Genomic DNA, 17,619 nt, shown 5'->3' on the forward strand with positions numbered 1-17,619 from the left:
CCGGACTCCTTCCAGCTGCCTCTAGTTCCAACTTCTGCAGCAACCAAGGGAGAGTTTGAGCCATCTGCCTCAGCCACACAAGAACCCTAACATCCCAAGGTGGAAAGAAAATAGGGAGTAGAAGGCTGCAGTGATACGGTATCAGAAATTCTGCGTGCAAAGGGCAGGGGAAGATGACAGAAACAGCTGCAACATTCGCTCTAGCAGTCCATGCATCTGAGCCCTTCTCAGCGTTCTGCTAGGGCAGGCTGCTGCCTCTAATTGCACGCCTGTAACAACTGCCAGGGAAGGTCAGCAGGGACAGCCTCGTGGCTTGGCAATATATCTCAACATATTATTTTTAATAGGATTCAGGCTTTTGTTATCCACTTCGTAACAAACATTTCCCAGGACCGACAGAGGAAATCCACCCCCCAGCGTGTTGTTAAAGCCAAAGAGAATCTATCAATCTATGCTACTTCATTATCTCTCATTAAAGCGTAGCAAGAAACTACTCACTAGCAGTTCATGACATTTAATTGCCTGAGCCATATTTAACGATAAACACTCGTTTATGATTGTTTCTATCAGCCCAGCCTGTATATAAGGTTCCCTCATTTACTATGCTTCAGCTGACAGAGCACAGAGCAGGGACTGAGCTCAGCGTCAAACAGGAGCGTACTGCACTTAGGGAACGACCACCTGCTGCAGTGCTTCCACTGGGACACTGATTCTAACAAACACCTTTGCATGCTCCCAGGAATTACAAACACAGCAAAACTGATTGCCCTGAATTGTCAGCTCTTGGAGGATGCAGATTAATGCAGCAGGCTGATAACTTAGGGTGCTCATGACTTCTTACCACTGAACCTGAAAGCCCCAAGTCCTAACACAAGACCTGATAAAATGCATTTCCCCTAGTAAAAGTCAGACTTTGCAATTGCATCTGTTTGTAACATACCAAACCAGTGATCTCGTAAGATAAGGTCATCATTAAAATAAACAGATAACAAGAATACTAGTTCACCAGCTCTCCAGCCTGCTGTGTAATGTTTTGGGGCAGATCAGCAATTTCAAACTGCTTCTCTTGATACAGAAACTATACCTGCACATACAAACATCTGTTGTTTGGAAGAATAAAACTAAAGCTTCAGCACCAGTAAACTCTACGGATGTCTCAGTTTTGCCAGCACGTATACCTGCAATCACTTCCAACATACGTGAGGATAACAGGAGGAGGAAAGCTTACATCTCCTACTCATTGTCCCTTCCATCAGCAGAGCCTGCTGTTGATCTGCCCGCACTTCTTACAGCACCAAACTGCCCAGAAAGGCAGTAGGAGTGGATGGGGTTATATACACAGAACAGAGCCGATGAGGATTCCGAGTTCTGTTCCAGCTGACTTTCTCCATCACGATCCAAACAGAAAGCAGCTTGCAGCACCTGATCAACCTACCCCATCTAAGTCAGCATAAGCATTTTTTGGACCATCTGTGTGCTCCTTAAAGAAAACCACAACCGCTCATGTAAAACGCTCTCTGAACACCAAGAGCTGGGAAGCTCCACAGATTGTTGTGGGAATCTTACATCCCCACGCGCCTGGAATCTTTCACATCATGCAGGAGACGAACACTGACGCTGCCGTACAAATCAGATGAAAGACATTCAGCAGTGGAAACCATTCAGAGGAGGAACACGCGGATGATCAACACAGAGAAAGGGCAGCATGGAACGCATAAAGGATGACCAGCACAGGGTATAACACAGGACGTACAAAGGAGGTGTTAAACACGGAACACGCGAAAAAAAGACTCCATTTTACTTCACTGCACCTTAAAGTGCAACATACATACCTGGCTTTGGCACCGAATTGGTGACAGACTGAGGAACTTTGTCGTTAATTAGTTCAACACACTCACTAGGGAAAAATCCAACCTGTGATAAGAACAAAAAGAGAGGCAGAGTACTGAATGCAGTGTTTCTAAGATCTGAACTGTTAAACCAACAACCACATATCATTTTCTTCGGAATGCGCTTTCCTGATGCCCCATAACCTTATCCAACACAAACTGGCCTGCAGAAGAGTCATCGTACTTCAAAATGTTGCAGTCAAAAAATCTACAAACCAAATAATTGGCTCTGTAAAAAACAGTTCTGTTCTCTATGCTTGCTACACAGGACAGAGATGGTCAATTTCTGTGTACGGGGCAGAGAGAGGACAATGTGCTACACAGAGCAGGACTGCAGCTGGGCTTCCTGCACCTGGCTGCGTGTGCAGCGTGAAACTCAATGATGAGAGCAGGTTGTCCAGCTCTTAGCATCCCACTCATCTCTACTCAAATCTCACCCGCACCTGATCTTATTCCATTCCCACAATAGCACACTCACCAGCACTTTGACATTTTATTCCTTCAAAAAACTGAAATCAAATGTGGGTAAATATTTTTGCATGTCTGTATAGTCCTGTTGCAGAAAAATGCATACTCCCCTATTGGAAATCAGGAGAAAGTGCTTTATACAAAGTGTTTCCGAGTGTCCTAATTGCGTGTGCATAATCTGATGAAGGTGGGTAATGATTGATACTCCGGAAGCATTCAAATTAAGTACGTTTGAACACCTTGTCAGACAGGTTTGATGTGGTTTCAGGTAAAATGAATTCAATCTTAGAACAAAGAACAAGTTAAGCATCATACACATGGAGTAAAAAGAGTTATTCTGTAAATAAGGAACGAGTAATTTGACTAGAAACAAACACAATTATTTCTAGAAGGAACAGCACCATGCAGCTGAACAACCTCTAACAAGCAGCAGGGCTCCAGGTCTCACACTGCTCCTGGGCACGGACAGGGCAGCACTGCCTCTGTCCTTTCCAGCCCTTCTTTCCAGCCCTTCTTCTCTTGGGTCCTACCTCCAGCCAGCACACTTCTGTGCTGCGCCATGGAACTCAGCCAGCAGCAGGATCTCCTGCCCCGTGTCAGACATGTGGTTTGCACAGCTGAAAGCATCAGGTCACCCCTGCAGCCACGGTTTGCTCCAGTGCTGCAACAGTGCGTGGCAAGGAGCCCCAACCATTGAGCTGGGCTCGTGTGAGCAGCTATGAAATCCATCAGGGCCCCAGGGCAGGCAGCGCTGTGAGCCTGGCTCTCCTGATTGAGTCATCCTGCACAACTCCCTTCTGTCCCCAGGCAGGAAGGAACTCTTCCTTAGACCGCACTGATTTTTACCCGTAAGCCCCTGAGCAGCCAGCAGCAGTGCCGTGCTGTGCCCAGGTGAACTGTTCCTAGTTCTCCCTGGAGATGCTGAGAAAAATGCTGGTTGGCACATATGCAAGAAGTACTGACATTTAAACAAATGACATGATGTATACTTTAAAACACTTCTCTATGGCTAAGAGTCTCTCTAGGAAATTTCCTGTGCAAGAGATGCAGGACACAATTTTTAAGTTAGGAAACATAGGGACGTAATGTGATGTCTTCCCTGTTCCTTGGTGCAATATGAAATGCCAACCATGAATTTAGAAATGAAACACGACCCGGGATGGCTATGTCACTGCTCCGGGATATCCCAGAAGCTCTCCCAAACACACCACGACCTCGGCTCCAACATCCCATTTTTTGCCATGTTCAGAACCAATAATTGTAATGAACAACGTTAAGGGAAAGAATTCTCACTTCTCTCAGCGCTTACAAACTCTCTGGCGTTAAGTTCCCGGTAACAGATCTGACAGCTCGTGTTTTTTGTCTTATTTATCCCGATATTTCTTGTAAGATCCTCAGGAGATCATCTTCAGGGTCATCACCTACGACTTCTGCCTCGTTCCCACCCACCTTAACGAGGCTGCTTCTCCCTCCATGGAAAGTTCTCCATGATTTTGTATAAATACACGAGTTTAGCCCAAGAGTTAATCTCAGCAGATGCGGCAAGGCGCTGTTAGTGCTGGAGCCAGGATTAAAGGATTTGGCAACGTACTGAAATTAATAGCAAGGATAACATATATTTAGATAAATACAAGGTCATGTGAAGGTTAAAAAATCACTCCACGCCTTTACAGAAGGAGGGAAGCACACACTGCTGCTGAGTGCACACATTTCTACAACAGCTACTACATCATTTTCTTGCACAGACTCTGCTAAAGCTGGAAGATGCTGGAGGTTTCATGGGAAAGACAAAATATCAGTAACCATTTTCAGTGTACGAGGAGGGGATTCCAATGAGTGGGAATGTATCAGGATCACAAACGGCAAATGAAATATTGTTTGAGACATTCTGATTGCATTTTGCTCTTGACAGAGGCTGAAGTATGGATTAAATGTAATTCAATTTTTTTCTCTTTGTTGTAAATCACGAAGGGCGAGCAAAACCTAACACCAAATCATCAAGAGGGGAAATGGTTTTAAACTGGAAGAGGGTAGATTTAGACTAGATACTGGGAAGAAATTCTTTACACTGGGACTGTGGATGCCCCCTCCCTGGTGGTGCTCAGGGCCAGGTGGGATGGGGCTGTGAGCAACCTGCTCTATGGGAGGTGTCCCTGCCTACAGCAGGGGTTGGAATGAGATGATCTCAAAGGTCCCTTCCAACCCAAACCATTCCATGATTCTATGAACTGTTTATTGCTTATTTTCACGACCAGAATTTTCACTGTGCAGTTTGCCAGGTAACCATTTTTTACAGCAGGAAAAAAAAACAAAAACATATGTGCCCCTCTCTGGTACAGCAAGGAAGAATTTAACTGCTGCTCTGATCCAGCTCCCACCTCACACTCTGCTCATCCCTCACTGCTGGATGGCAGCACACACACAATTCTCTCCCACTTTCTCCCTTTCTTTCTCCTTCTCTTCTCCCTTGGCTTACACCACAGATAAAACCACATTAAGAAATCCTTCCAGAAACATGAGTGAAAGGGAAGGGGGACTGTTAGGTCTGAAAATCTACCTCCACTCTGTTTTGGTAGAGTCCACTTTCATCGTTCACTGAGTGCAGCTGCCTTCCCCCATCCGCGTGCCCAATGCTAAACCACAACACTGTGCCTTCCACACCATTACAGACCCAAGGGAAAAGAAGCCTCTGGCTCACTGCTCTTAAGTACAGAAGAGAATTAGATTCAAATTTAGGAGAAGCCTTTATATATAACATGATATGGCCCCAAATTTTCTTGAATTAAACAATGCCAGGATAAGTCAATGAACAAACAACCTACCACAGCAATTCTCTTGCATCTCTGCATATCAAAGGCCTGCCTTCCTTTGGGGACCTGCCTTACAAATTTTGGAATGGAAAACTTAACATATGCCATCCTTCATGGAATGTGAATAAAAGAGATTGGAAGAGTTGTGTGGCCAAAATATTCAGCTCTCCTCTGCCAGACTGCAGTAGCAGACCAGCAATACCACTTCCCCTCTAACGGGTGCCTCTCTAAAATGGGCAAGAACCTTCTTCACAGGAGCTCGACTGGTGTGCCAGCTGTACGTAAATTTGGGAAGCGAGGTGAGGTCGGGCAGAGGCTGCCTTCCTTTAACATTCCCACCTGCTGGATGAGCAGGATGCTGAGCGCTCCTGCACGGAGCTGTGAGAAATCTCTGCTGCTCACGTCACGAGATTCCTTTGCTCCTACCATGCTTGCTGCCTTGGGATGACAACACTTGGGCTTTACATGTCTAAATTCAAGAACTGGTGTTCCCAAAGCGACACTAGCCACACAAATACACTCTGCTTTCTTGGGCTGTTTTCAAGCTACTTTTGCTAACGGGTGCCCTATGGTCACATCACATACATTTTATTTACTGCAAAATTATGCAGCAAAGCGCTCTCATCTAACAGCCTGTTTTACTTCTGACCAATCCAAGACAGAAGTGCGTCCCCTTAAATCAGTTTTAAATCCCACGTTGAGGCCCAGCATGGAGCATGCTTGGGAAGGGTGGATTGGCAGTTTCACAGCCAGCTCAAGCTCACATAAACACGCACTGATTCCAAAAGTGTGGGGTCCACCGCTGGTTGCACACACACTTGTGCATTATTTCGTGCCACCTCCAGCAGCTGGGCAGCTTGCTGTTGTGCAGCAGTGCAACTAATGAAGCTATACCCTAAAGACAGAATGATTAAGAACATCAAAAGGCAGCTGTGCATCAGAAGAGGGCCTGTCTCTGGTGATTCAGCTATCTGACACAGAGTTACTGATTGAAAAGACAAAGCATGAAGGAAAAGAAGAAGAGAACAAAGAGGGCTGGAAGGCTGTTACTGTGGAGGTGGCTGTAATTTAGGTAACAATCTTGCAATGAAAGCAGTGACTCACTGAGGGCATTTGAAAAGAAAAAAGCTAGAGGAAAAACATCTTAAAAATAATTGTACTTTAACCAGAGAAAATGATAAAGAGCCTAACGGGTCGTTTTGTTCTGTGCAGGATTAAGTATTTTGCAATGCAGTCATTAGATCAGGTACTGGGAGAAAGGCACCTGCAACTGCAACAGAAAACACAAGGACAAATTCCCAAGGAATCGCTTGGGTTGGCAAAGCACAAACCATCCTCCGTACCGAATCAAAGCTGCGGTTCAAATGGAGCATGTCTGCACCCTACCCGGTCTGGTTTCTTCTGTAGGCACAGAAGTTCATCGATGGTCGAAGCTTTCCAGGTCAGGAGGAGGGAGCTGGACGGAGCAATAAAAGCCTTCTCACATTCTGAGGGAAGGGCAGCCCTGGCAGCCAGCTCCAGCCCTCCTGGAAGGACTCTTACTGCCTGGGATTCCACTCAGTTATCTCCTTCCTGTGTGTGCCTCCCCTACACACGAGGTGACTTTACTGACATTATCCATACAGACTCACGTCCTGCTAATGTGCTTTCCATTAAGAATACACATCATCACATAGAGAAAAGAAAACGCCAAGATGGAGGTAGGACAAATCTGAAAGATACTGCACATGATGGGTCGTGGCTCCTTGCAGATGACTGCACTCCCAGGGAGCTGCACTCCTGCAGATTGCTGCTACACATTTTCCATCCTGCAGCGTGAATTTGCCGTGGAAAGGCCATCAGCTGAAACACTTCCCAAACACTTCCACCACAGAGGCCAGGCTGCTACAGGACGTTCCAAAAACTGGAACCCACCAACTACGGGTTGTCCTACACGTCATCCTTGTGGCAGCCCTGCCAGAAGCACAGCCCCCTATCCTAATGACAGTCTGCTTGGAGATAACAGGAGGCAGCGCTCAGAGCCTCATCTGAGGAGTTCCATCCCACCAGCACTTCACAGGGTGCATAACATTACAAGCAAGCCTCTGCTCCCTGCAGCGCAGATGATCTCAGAATCTCAGCAATCTGGCAAGACAGTCTTTGTTGATTTATTTTATTAATTAAAACGACTGGCTCAGCAGATTGCTATCACTATTACACTGGCTGTTGTCCCTAAATGGGAACGGAATTGTTTACCTAGAATCCACTCTGTAAAGGTCACACAGTTTTATCAGTTCTTACATATATTACAGAACAAAATCCTTCTCCTCTCTGCTCTTTTTTAAAGTATTACTCGATAGCACTGAACTGCAATACATCTCCAGGCCAGGTGCATCGACACCAGAGAAATATCTCGTCCTTCTGAATTCTCTTTTTGCTGCAGCAGTTAGTGTGATCAAAACCTGCATTACATCAGGAGATTCACTTTTTGTCTACACTCATAGCTTATGGGCCTTGAACTTGAAACACAGGTTAAAAAACCCTCTCCTTTGTACAGCCCCAGGACTTGCATCTCTTGGTGGCCGATGGCGTTTCACAAAGAAATGAAAGGCTGCAAACAGTACATTTCCAAGAAATGACAAAACTGTCAACTCAAAGGAAAAACGCACCCCTCTGCAAATCAGATCCGTGGCTGTGTGATACGATACACTTATGCAGCTATAACTGAGTGAGCACAGCCTATGAAATCACTGCCTGCTGACTGAGATGCAGCTGTGATACCCAGCTCTGAGCTATCGAGCGTTCTGCAGCCAGCAGGAGCAGTGGGTCTGGAACCCTCCCTGCACTGCCAGGCAGTAACTTCCTAGCAGACACTAACTTCACGTTCTGCTTCCATGCAAGCACAAATGGTGAGATACTGACACACGTATTACAGCTGCTGCATTTCCAAACAAGTGGTTCAGTGGCTGTAACCTGATTCACACCGTGAAGGCTCTTGCCTATAAGTTAAGATGCAAGATTATTCCTCCTAATCTCCTGTTAAGCAAAACTACGGCACCCCATTTCTGCAGCTGCTCAGAACTGTTGTGTACGTACACTGACTGCACGGACACCAGCAAATGCTTCCCAAGTGCTCATCAACATCACTTCATGCTGTGAAGGCACAACAGGGCTGCTCTGACCTGAGACACGAGGCAGCGGCAGACTGCAAAAGAGCTCCCTTGATTCTCATGTCTTTAATCAGCGGTGATGCTCTTCACACCGAGTCACGGTTTCCAGCAGCCTGATGGCAAGCAGGGAGCTTGCACTGAATGATGGAATCCACATCCTACGTGGGGATGCCACATACACGCAAGCAATCAGCTTTGTGCATAATGCCTGCGCTCACACACATATCGCAGCGTATTTTTGTTTTGTTTTCCCAATTCACTCAAGAGTTAAGCGCAGTGTAGTCTGATCACTGCAGGTGGTACTAAAGCACTTCACTAATCATAAAGCCAGAGCAGCTTGGACATCTAAGTGAGATATTATCAGAACACCCACACCAGATAGAAAGGCAACCAAAGCTGTATCTCGTGCACTCTCTAATGAGACAGGAATGCAGCCCTATATGTAACGCTCCATTCAGGTGGGATCCAAATGCACACAGCCCCGGTATTAATGACAGCAGAACCACAACCGAGTCTGGCACAGGAAGGTCCACCAGGGAAAAGCTGAGGTACACCGAGAAGGCTTTCTAGGCCCAAACGTACATGTGTCTGGTCAGTTCTGACTCTCTCCAGCAGGAACTCAAAATTCCACCTACTCAGAGAGAGCAATGGAAGTACGAACATTCCTCCTGCTTGGAAGGAGCTGAAACTCCTGTGGTGTGAGGAGACGAAGTCAGTTCTCCCACCTTTCAGCAGCTTTGGGACTTGGTTTTGTAAATAGTGTAACAGTATTTCGTAATAGTGGAAAGAACGGTATAATCTGAATAACTGTCAGCTGCCTCAGAAAGCATAAGCTCCCCTAACATCAGGCCAGCTGTTATCAGCATCAAAGAGTCACAGCTGTCCCTGCTCTGCATAGTTGGTGAGGAGACAATTTCCTACAAAGACCATAATTCAGCTCTAGCCCGAGCCCAGAGCAGAAGGGAAAGAAAGTCCTCTTACAGCAACACAGGGGAACTGCTTATGTTCATAGGCAATCCTGGGTGGGAAGAGCAGCTCTAAGCCGGGACTTCTGACTCTATTTAAGTTGCACTATCAAGTCTGAAGCTTGTGCCTACCTGAAATCCATGCTTGCCTCTCCACCAGGTGGTCAGCTCCTTTGGTGGCATATCAATAACAGACACGATGTCTCCCACCTGCAAGAGATTGGCAACATCAGTCACAGCTTCAACACAGCGGGGAGGAAAGCACAATTCAAAGGGCTGCATTCGTCTGCACTGCAAAAAACTGTAAAACTTGTGAACAGTTGCAACAAAGCAGCCCTTAAGACATTCGCCTTTGTAAGAGTCACTATGTTATACAACTGAGAAAACACTGGAAAATATCCTCATGCAGCTGAACTAATTTTTCTACAAGCCTTGTACACATGTATGTAGGCATTGCTGTACGTCTCCTTGTTTTCGTTCACAGCAAAAACTGAGAGCTCCCTTCAGTGTTCACAAACTGACCACAACACACCTTCCTGAATTGGAAAATGGACAGAGGAGAGGTGATGCATTCCAACAGCAACTGGAAGGAAAAGGGCCTTCATTAAGGGAGACAAAGAGGTTATCTGAGCCTTTATAGTCAAACCCTCATAAATGTCATCCTACAACAGTGGAAGCTGGCTGACCAGTGGCAACCAGGGCTGCTGGAAGGAAGCAGGAATCAGGGCTGTGCAGCCGCAGTCACTTCTGCAGGACGGAGGTGAGCAATGGGGAGCAATGGGATCAAACACAGCAAAGGAACAGGAGGCGGTTTGCAAAATAATGGAAGCACCACGCTAAAGTGGAAGGCTTTGATTTAAGGCGACTTTTGGAGTCGGGCTCTCGTAAGGTAGAGGGAGGAGATGGGGCTATGATTTATGACATGAGATGTGGGACAAAGCGGAGTGAGGCTGCAGGACACAGCTACACGCTCTGACCCTGTGGCTAAAACCTTCTGTGGCCCTGGAGATTGGTTTTTGAGTTGCTTATAAAACACGTGGAATCCACCGTGCTGACAGAGGCCCCGCTCCTCCTGTGGCGGGGGCCGCTGCAGATGAATCTGCTGGGCAATAATACAAGGACAGGGACTCTTCAGATCCCGAACTAGTGGGCCCGAAGAAGGAACCAGGCTTGTACCACCCTATCCGGATGATGTTTGGCGTGTGATCTGCAAAGAGGCAGAGAGGGAAGGGGATTCAGGCTCGGCTCCCCCTGTACCAGTAATCTGTTGGGCTCTGTTATGAAAAGTTACACTTCATCCTCGTGATTGCAAGACCTTGGCACAGCCGATTTTGACAAGTACTCAATACACAACGTGGATGGGCTCGTACCAACTTCCTCTGCGGCAGGGCCAGCTGAGCCTGCTGGCACCGAGCTGTAAGGTTTACAGCAGGAACTGCAGTCCCAACGCTTTTATTAATACGGAGACACTGACAAACTGCCTGTGTCCTGCACTGCATGCATCTGAATTTGGAAGATGACATACCCACATGTCTTTGTTTTTAGCTCCATTCTTTGGCATACAGTCATAATTGTCCTGATTTTGAACACGAACAAAGCCCTGGCAGCAACAGACTATCACTACTATTTTTACTTCCTGTGCTGTGCGCTGAGAATGTGATCACAAAAAAGCTCCTTTGGGCAGTAACCGGTTTCCTTTACACTTTTTTGTATGACACTGTGAATGCTCCATTGATACTGCCCCAGTACATAGAGCATAACACACTGCCTTCGGGATGGAAGAGCTGGGAACCCAAAGATTCCAGGGCCCAGCCTTATGGGCTTTGCCTCAAAGCAGCTCCTGCTCTGCATCAAATATGATTGCCAGAACAGCTTTGGGTTGTTTGTGTCTTCCGTACCAAATTTTTGACAATCTGGTTCTTCACTTTTCATGGGAGCAGAAGTTTTTAAAAATGACTTTAGAGGTGGACTAGCTAATAGGAATATAGGTTGTATAGAGCTGGCCTATGAATAATTAAATTGGCACGTGTCCACGTGCACACATATGTGGACAGTCCTCCTGAATAGATTTAATGCACTTAAGACACCGTGTGTGCAGGGTCTGCTGTTGCTCAGAGACCAGGCTGGAATACTTGGCACCATCTGTTTAATCAAAAGATACAAATGCCAAGTAAAGCTATATTTTATAGATGACCGAACTCCTTACTGTATCCAACCCAGTGCAAGTCTAATACTAAACTGAATCTTCCAAGCTTCAGCTCACAAAACATTCCAAAGGCGTCTGAGTATATCCCTGACACGTTTACATGTTATGCTCTTCTGTGTATGACAATGAGGAATGCCAATGCCTTTAACGACTTACCTCAAAGGAGAGCTCATCCGGAGCCTGGGCAATGTATCTCTTAATAACATGGGCAGCAGCAATAGCTGGAATGTTAATAGATGACTCCTCGTGGACTAGCAGGTGGTTCCCCTTGTTATCAATCTGAAACAAAGAGCGCAGGCGACTGTGAGGCAGCTGAGGACAAGCGAGGAGGCATTTTATTGGTGCTCATACATGGCAGAGATTTCAAGCTGATTCATAGAGACAGCACAGCTTGGGGGCCCCCAGAGCAGAGCAGCACGGAGAGGCATGGCAGGGCACAGCACACGCAGACAGAGAGGGGCAGAACGGTTCATGGAGCGTATTTCAGAAGGTCGTACATCCCCTCCATCCAGTTAACGACAAAAACGCCATCTCTGTGCATCTCTGTGCACAAACAGTAGCGTGACAGTGAACGTTTACACCTCCCTTTCACAGCGAGTTGGATTGGTTTTTTCTTTTTTCCTGAAGAATTTAAAAAGACAATGCAAAAACGAGTACAAAAATTATTTGCAAAGCAGTGAATGCTCAAGGAGAAGTGCCAGGATAAGGGGGAAACGCTGCCACTTGGAAACTCATGGCACTTTCAATTTTCTCCCACCTTTTTACTTCTTTGTATTTTTAGCAAACGTGGCTGCATCCCTTGCTGCAGTCAGGAGCCTGCTATCGAAATTTCTAGATTTTTGTGCTCACGTAAAATTTTGCAAGAATCTCAGTTAATTGAAAAGGTTATTCTAGGGAATTCAAATTGCACTGCAGCAATTCCACCGGCATTTGCTGCCATCTCTGCTTCCACTGGGTTGCTGCAAAGATATAGTTTCAGTTTTGGCTCTAACTTTCTTCCTCCCTTTATAATGAGAACGTTTCCAAGATTCGTCTTATCCCAAAGGAAAGGATGTCAAGAAACATTTAGATGTAATGTTGAGAGACATGGTTTAGTGGGGTTATTGGTGGTAGGTGGATGGTTGGACTGGATGATCTTGTAGGTCTTTTCCAACCTAGCTGATTCTATGATTCTATGACTTCAGGGTGAGGAGTGTATCTGCAGGGAGAGCTGCAGGAAATGCACTCAGTCCTTATCATGAGCATTTAATAATGAACTGCAAGTCTAACCACAGCTGTTTCTGTTCCTGGTGTGCAGCAGTACCACCAGGCAATGCAAAGATGCATACACCTCCACCCAGACCCATCAGCACTGGCACTGACACAGACAGGTGCCCTTGCCCCTGAGCCCCGTTCTCTCCTGCACTCTTTGTCCAAGGAGGACATCTTGTTTAAGATGGCAGAGGACCGTTAAGAGGGAAACCAAAGCTACAGCTGCAATTCACAAGGTGCAAACAGGGCCACTGCAAGCACAAAGCAAGCTCTGTTGTGCAGTTCAACCAACAGCGACAGCAAACAGGAGCAGATAATACTTATTGTTTCTGCAGCTATAACAAGGAGGGGGTGGGGGTGGGGGGAAAAGGACAAATGCCATAACCGAGACAGCTCCAGCAGTTTTACAAATTCACCACACTTGCACTATTGTCTTGCCAAAACAAGTGTAAGAGCTGTCCTCCTCCTGTAACCTATTGCTTGGAGACCTCATGGGCTGGAGTTGGGCAGCAGGCCGCTGCCCCGACCCTTGGTTCACTCCAAGTGCCTTTCTTTACTTTGTCAAAATGAAAATGACACGTCTTTGGGTTACAAAACCCAAGCAGGATGGGACAAATGCCTTTGTATATTTATAACCCTGGATCTGATTCTGTTTGTACTACACCTTGCACAGCCACCTAGACACCTGTAGCAAGGAAATAAAGCTCTTAGGACAGCTTTCCAGTGGCACCCATAGATCTGGAAGGATTATACCTCTCTTGAAAGGTAGGAGAGCACATCTGTAGCTCACTCTGCTGGCTAACAAAGAACAAGCAGAGCTTCACACCGTACCTCCATCCATGTCAGGGCAGGCCCACAGTTGATCTTGTTGCACGCGATGGCTGAGAGACGGGACAAGTAAGCCATCAGCGTATGGGTGACAAGCTGCAACAGAAAAGAAACACATACATCTCTCTGTTAACACACTCCAGTCTTGAGAGGCTCCTTCAGAACTACCGTAAGTTATCCGTTGGCACAGGCCTGTGTTACAGAAAGAGATTCACTTTTGCAAAGAAATCTGCCATTTGGAAGAGAGCAAACTATATTCAGTATTGCAGTGATTACACAAAAAACTGCCTGAAGAAGCAGCTCCCTGTGAAGGAAATGGTATTTTTATATAAGATATGTAGATCCTTAGTAATTTCTCCTGTAAAGATACCTTAAATCTACAGCCCTCCTCTCATCATGGATTTCATGCATGCGCCAATCATTGGTATCATGGCCATCAAACACATCTGAGAACCATTCAGCAAAAAAACCCAAACGCTGAAAACAACAACAACACAGGCTGCCACTTCCACCCATGTGCAAACCCTTAAGAATGCAGCAACTCAGAGTGACCTCGTGATGAAAGGGTAATACTTCAAATAGCGCAAGAGGGTCTTAAAAAATGCACTTAGCGATGTCCTTTTTGTAACAACAGACTTGCATTCATAAAAGAGAAGCCAGTGAGGTCTTCCCAAAGCTTCCCTGGCAGTGTTATAAAGCAGTATGACAGCGCGGAGTTTGCAGGGCTGTTTGAAATAGTTCTCCTCAAACATCTGTTCCAATGTGGTCAACCCAGAACAAAAACTATCACGAGACACCACGCAGCTGCAGGATTACATTCCACAAAGCAGGAGAGCGGCTCAACATCGTTACATCCTCTGTGCTCACAGATGCAACGCAGATCTTCAGCCCCGTGGCATCAAGTACACACTGACTGCAAAGACTTAAGAGGAAAGAACGATTACGATATAATTTCAAAAAAAAAGAATGCAGGAATTTATTATCCTGAATATTGCTCCTTCTGTTCCATTGAGGAGACCAGTAACTTCAAATTCTCTTCAGAAATAACTTGCGTGAAATCAAAGCAACTAATAAATGACATTCTCTGATGAGCAACAGAAGAGCGTTATCGACCTTCTGTACGGAAGCCCCACAGTCTGCAGTAGGGTACCGATTTCAACCATTGTGTGTGGTTCTAAAGCAATCAATCCTCACCCGGTTGGCACTGAAAGAGCACAGGCTCTGATTTATAGATCCTGGATAGATTCTGCTTTGAACGCTTGGAATGGCTTCAATTTTCTGATCTCCCTTTTCAGCTCCGCGTCTCGCGGGCAGGCAACATTAGCCTTCTGACACAGCATGTCAAGGCTTTTCCGTAGCTGTGCTTGATGGCAGGGGGCAAACACACAAGCACAAGGCCCAGAGACAAGTGACCTGTGAAATGAAGCAACGGGCCCCGTCTGTAACCGGGATACACGCTCTTCCCACAGCCAAACTGCAGCCCAACAGAGGCGGTTTTGTCATGCTCTGCTGGCTCAAATAACCCTCTGTGGCCACACACTGCATTGTCTCTCTCCCCTTGTCTTTCAAAATGATGCAGTCAAGATGCACCTGCTGCTTCCCAGAAAAGTATTTTGGACATGAATGAATCCCCCAGCAACGAAGCTGAAAGATTCCAGTACTTTGCACGTGAAGTCTGCATGACAAGGAATGAAAATTCTCCTCCTTGCTTACACTTTAAAGACAATTTATTACACTAATGCAAACGCTCTTGAAAAGAAACTTCAGTAATTCCAAGTCTATAAATATCACCTAGCATTCCAATGCCGTAGCTGCAGAGCAGCATGGCTTCCTAGGAACATTAAGTCGACTGTGTTAAGTCAGCAAATAGCCACACCAACGACAAAGCTTCCAGAGGCATACCAGCATTCCAGGCTAAGGCACTGACAGTACAACCTCCTTCCTGATGCTCTCCATAGCCACTGCTCATTTAGCAGCACATTTATAGGTACGAACTCGCAGGCCGTTTCCCTTGAAACCACCGAAATTAAAGGCTGGAAATGACGCGCTGCTCTCGTTACCTGAGCCGGTAACTCACCTCCGGGCTGTCCCTCAGGACGTCGGAGCGGGGCAGCTCTGCGAGCTGGGAGAAACGCCGATCATAAATGCAGAGATGGAGATGTTTGTCGAGGACTCGGAAATCTTCGTAGCTGCGCTTCACGATCCAGCTCTTCCCCTGCGTAGAGAAAACAGCCCCACGCGGTTACAGACTCACCAGGGCTGCTGAGATGAGGAAAGTGATGATTCCGGCAGAAGGAAAAGACAGACCCGGAGATCCCGTTTTGCAAAGCACATGGAAGTGGTGGAAGTGCCTCGGCAACATTTTCGTGTTTTAATCTGCAGGCAGCCATTGTTAGTGCTCCTGCTCTAATTACACATCAGTGTGTCTGCACGTGGCCCAGCAGCTGTGGGACCTATCGAAGCTGCTAATGGCCCCATCTGATGGATTTTGTAGCATTGGTGTGAACAAGGTGTCTTTGCACAAATGTAAGTTATGAAATGGTTGTATAAATAGCTTGAAATTAGATTCTGCATAGGGTGAAGAACATGCAAACAAGGATCTGAAGGCAGGACTGGGGCTTGCAATGTTTCTGTCAGATGCCGCAGGCAAATCTTCAGCTGACTTTAAGGGGAAAAATCCACAACCAATAACAGCACTATGTGAAAATTTACTCCTGAGTGCGTATCGTTTCGCCAATTAAAACCATCGACAAGATACACACTGCTCGAGGGGACAAGGAAGAGACCATGGCAGCGCAGCATAATTTACTCTGTGAAGCTTTTAATATCTAATGACTATTTCTAAATGCTTCGTGGCCTATTATGATCAATAAAAAACCGTTGTAATAATGCAGCAGTTTACAGGTCAGAGCTCTTCACCAACACTGAATCCTCCCAACACTCCCATGCAGCCCAGAAGAGGATGCTATTTCTGTTTTACAGACGTGGACACCCAAGCAGTGGCCATGGACCTCCGCAAACCTCCCCTCCTTCTATTCCAAGCGCAAAGCACTTCTCCAATCTTTCTTTTCTAGAAACAACGGCGTGGCCATATTGAAAAAGAAGACATCCTCATCAGGGTTCCCCTGGAGGCTTCACACCCTGCGTGCAGCTGCATCCCCATGGAAGGGATCAGGGCAGCAGCAGAGCCAACCACCCAGCCCCACAGTGCAGCACTGAAGGTGTCAGACAGAGGATCTGCGAGCTCCGAGTTACACAGCCACAAATCAGAAGCATTGCTTTTCTACTAATAGCCAAAGCTTGCAAAGCAATTGTAAACACTGTAGTCCAGTGCAATAGCTATCTTCCTCCAAATTAATATCAGACAACTCCAGACTGTGTCCCATACCTATAAACTCTGCTTTCAATACTAGAAGAAATCATTTGTATTTCACAAGCTTTCAGACAAAGTATCTGTACAACACATACATTCTTCCTAATTTCTCTGAGTCACTTTACTTTTCATCTGCAGGAAAAAAACCACAAAAACAGGACTGCAAGACCCGTCATCATTTTTTTTGCAGCTAAGAGGTCTTGCTCTGTTGATAAGCTGCCAGCACGACCTTCAGCTGAGCGTGGTTTAGGCACCAGTGCAGGAAACAGCAGACTGAGAAATCACTGCAGTCCATTCTTTGCTCCTGCCCGCTGCCCCTGCCCGGACATCTCGGCACTCAGAGGGAGCAGGGCTCCGAAGCACAGCTCCACCAGCAGTAATTTTAGCTCTACTGCTCACAGCCCAAGGAGGATGACACGCAGCCACAGCCAAGAGAAGTTTCCATACTCCCTCAAACGCAGCCAAGCTGGTGATGCTCGGAGCGAGCAGCAGCACCGCTCCCTGCTCTCTTGTCCCAGCACCCAGCACTCAGCACAAGAGCTGCAGCTCAGCGCTGTCTCGCTTCACCCACCAGGAAGCCATCACTCATGGCAGTGCTGTTTGGTTACTGTTGGGCTGGGAAATGCCAACTGAAGAGGAGGGGATTTTAAAACATTCTCCGAATTCCCCTTCCCTTCGTT

General features: G+C 46.5%; 1 protein-coding gene across 10 annotated transcripts in view; it reads right to left on the minus strand.

Annotated features, from left to right (window-relative positions):
* The window catches only part of ARHGAP32 (Rho GTPase activating protein 32), a 194,462-nt gene that overhangs the window by 50,838 nt on the left and 126,005 nt on the right, over nt 1-17,619 (minus strand). For 9 of the 10 annotated variants that reach the window (XM_021376308.1, XM_021376312.1, XM_021376313.1 and 6 more), the window contains 5 exons: nt 15,644-15,781; nt 13,570-13,662; nt 11,644-11,766; nt 9,414-9,491; nt 1,833-1,914 (listed from right to left, as the gene is read on the minus strand). In XM_021376308.1, the coding sequence (XP_021231983.1) occupies nt 1,833-1,914; nt 9,414-9,491; nt 11,644-11,766; nt 13,570-13,662; nt 15,644-15,781 (514 nt within the window). Of the gene's footprint in view, nt 1-1,832; nt 1,915-9,413; nt 9,492-11,643; nt 11,767-13,569; nt 13,663-15,643; nt 15,782-17,619 lie in introns of those variants that run through there. The other variant, XM_021376317.1, reaches the window with a different exon arrangement.

Source organism: Numida meleagris, chromosome 23 (assembly GCF_002078875.1).
Source record: "Numida meleagris isolate 19003 breed g44 Domestic line chromosome 23, NumMel1.0, whole genome shotgun sequence".
Classification (NCBI taxonomy): domain Eukaryota; kingdom Metazoa; phylum Chordata; class Aves; order Galliformes; family Numididae; genus Numida; species Numida meleagris.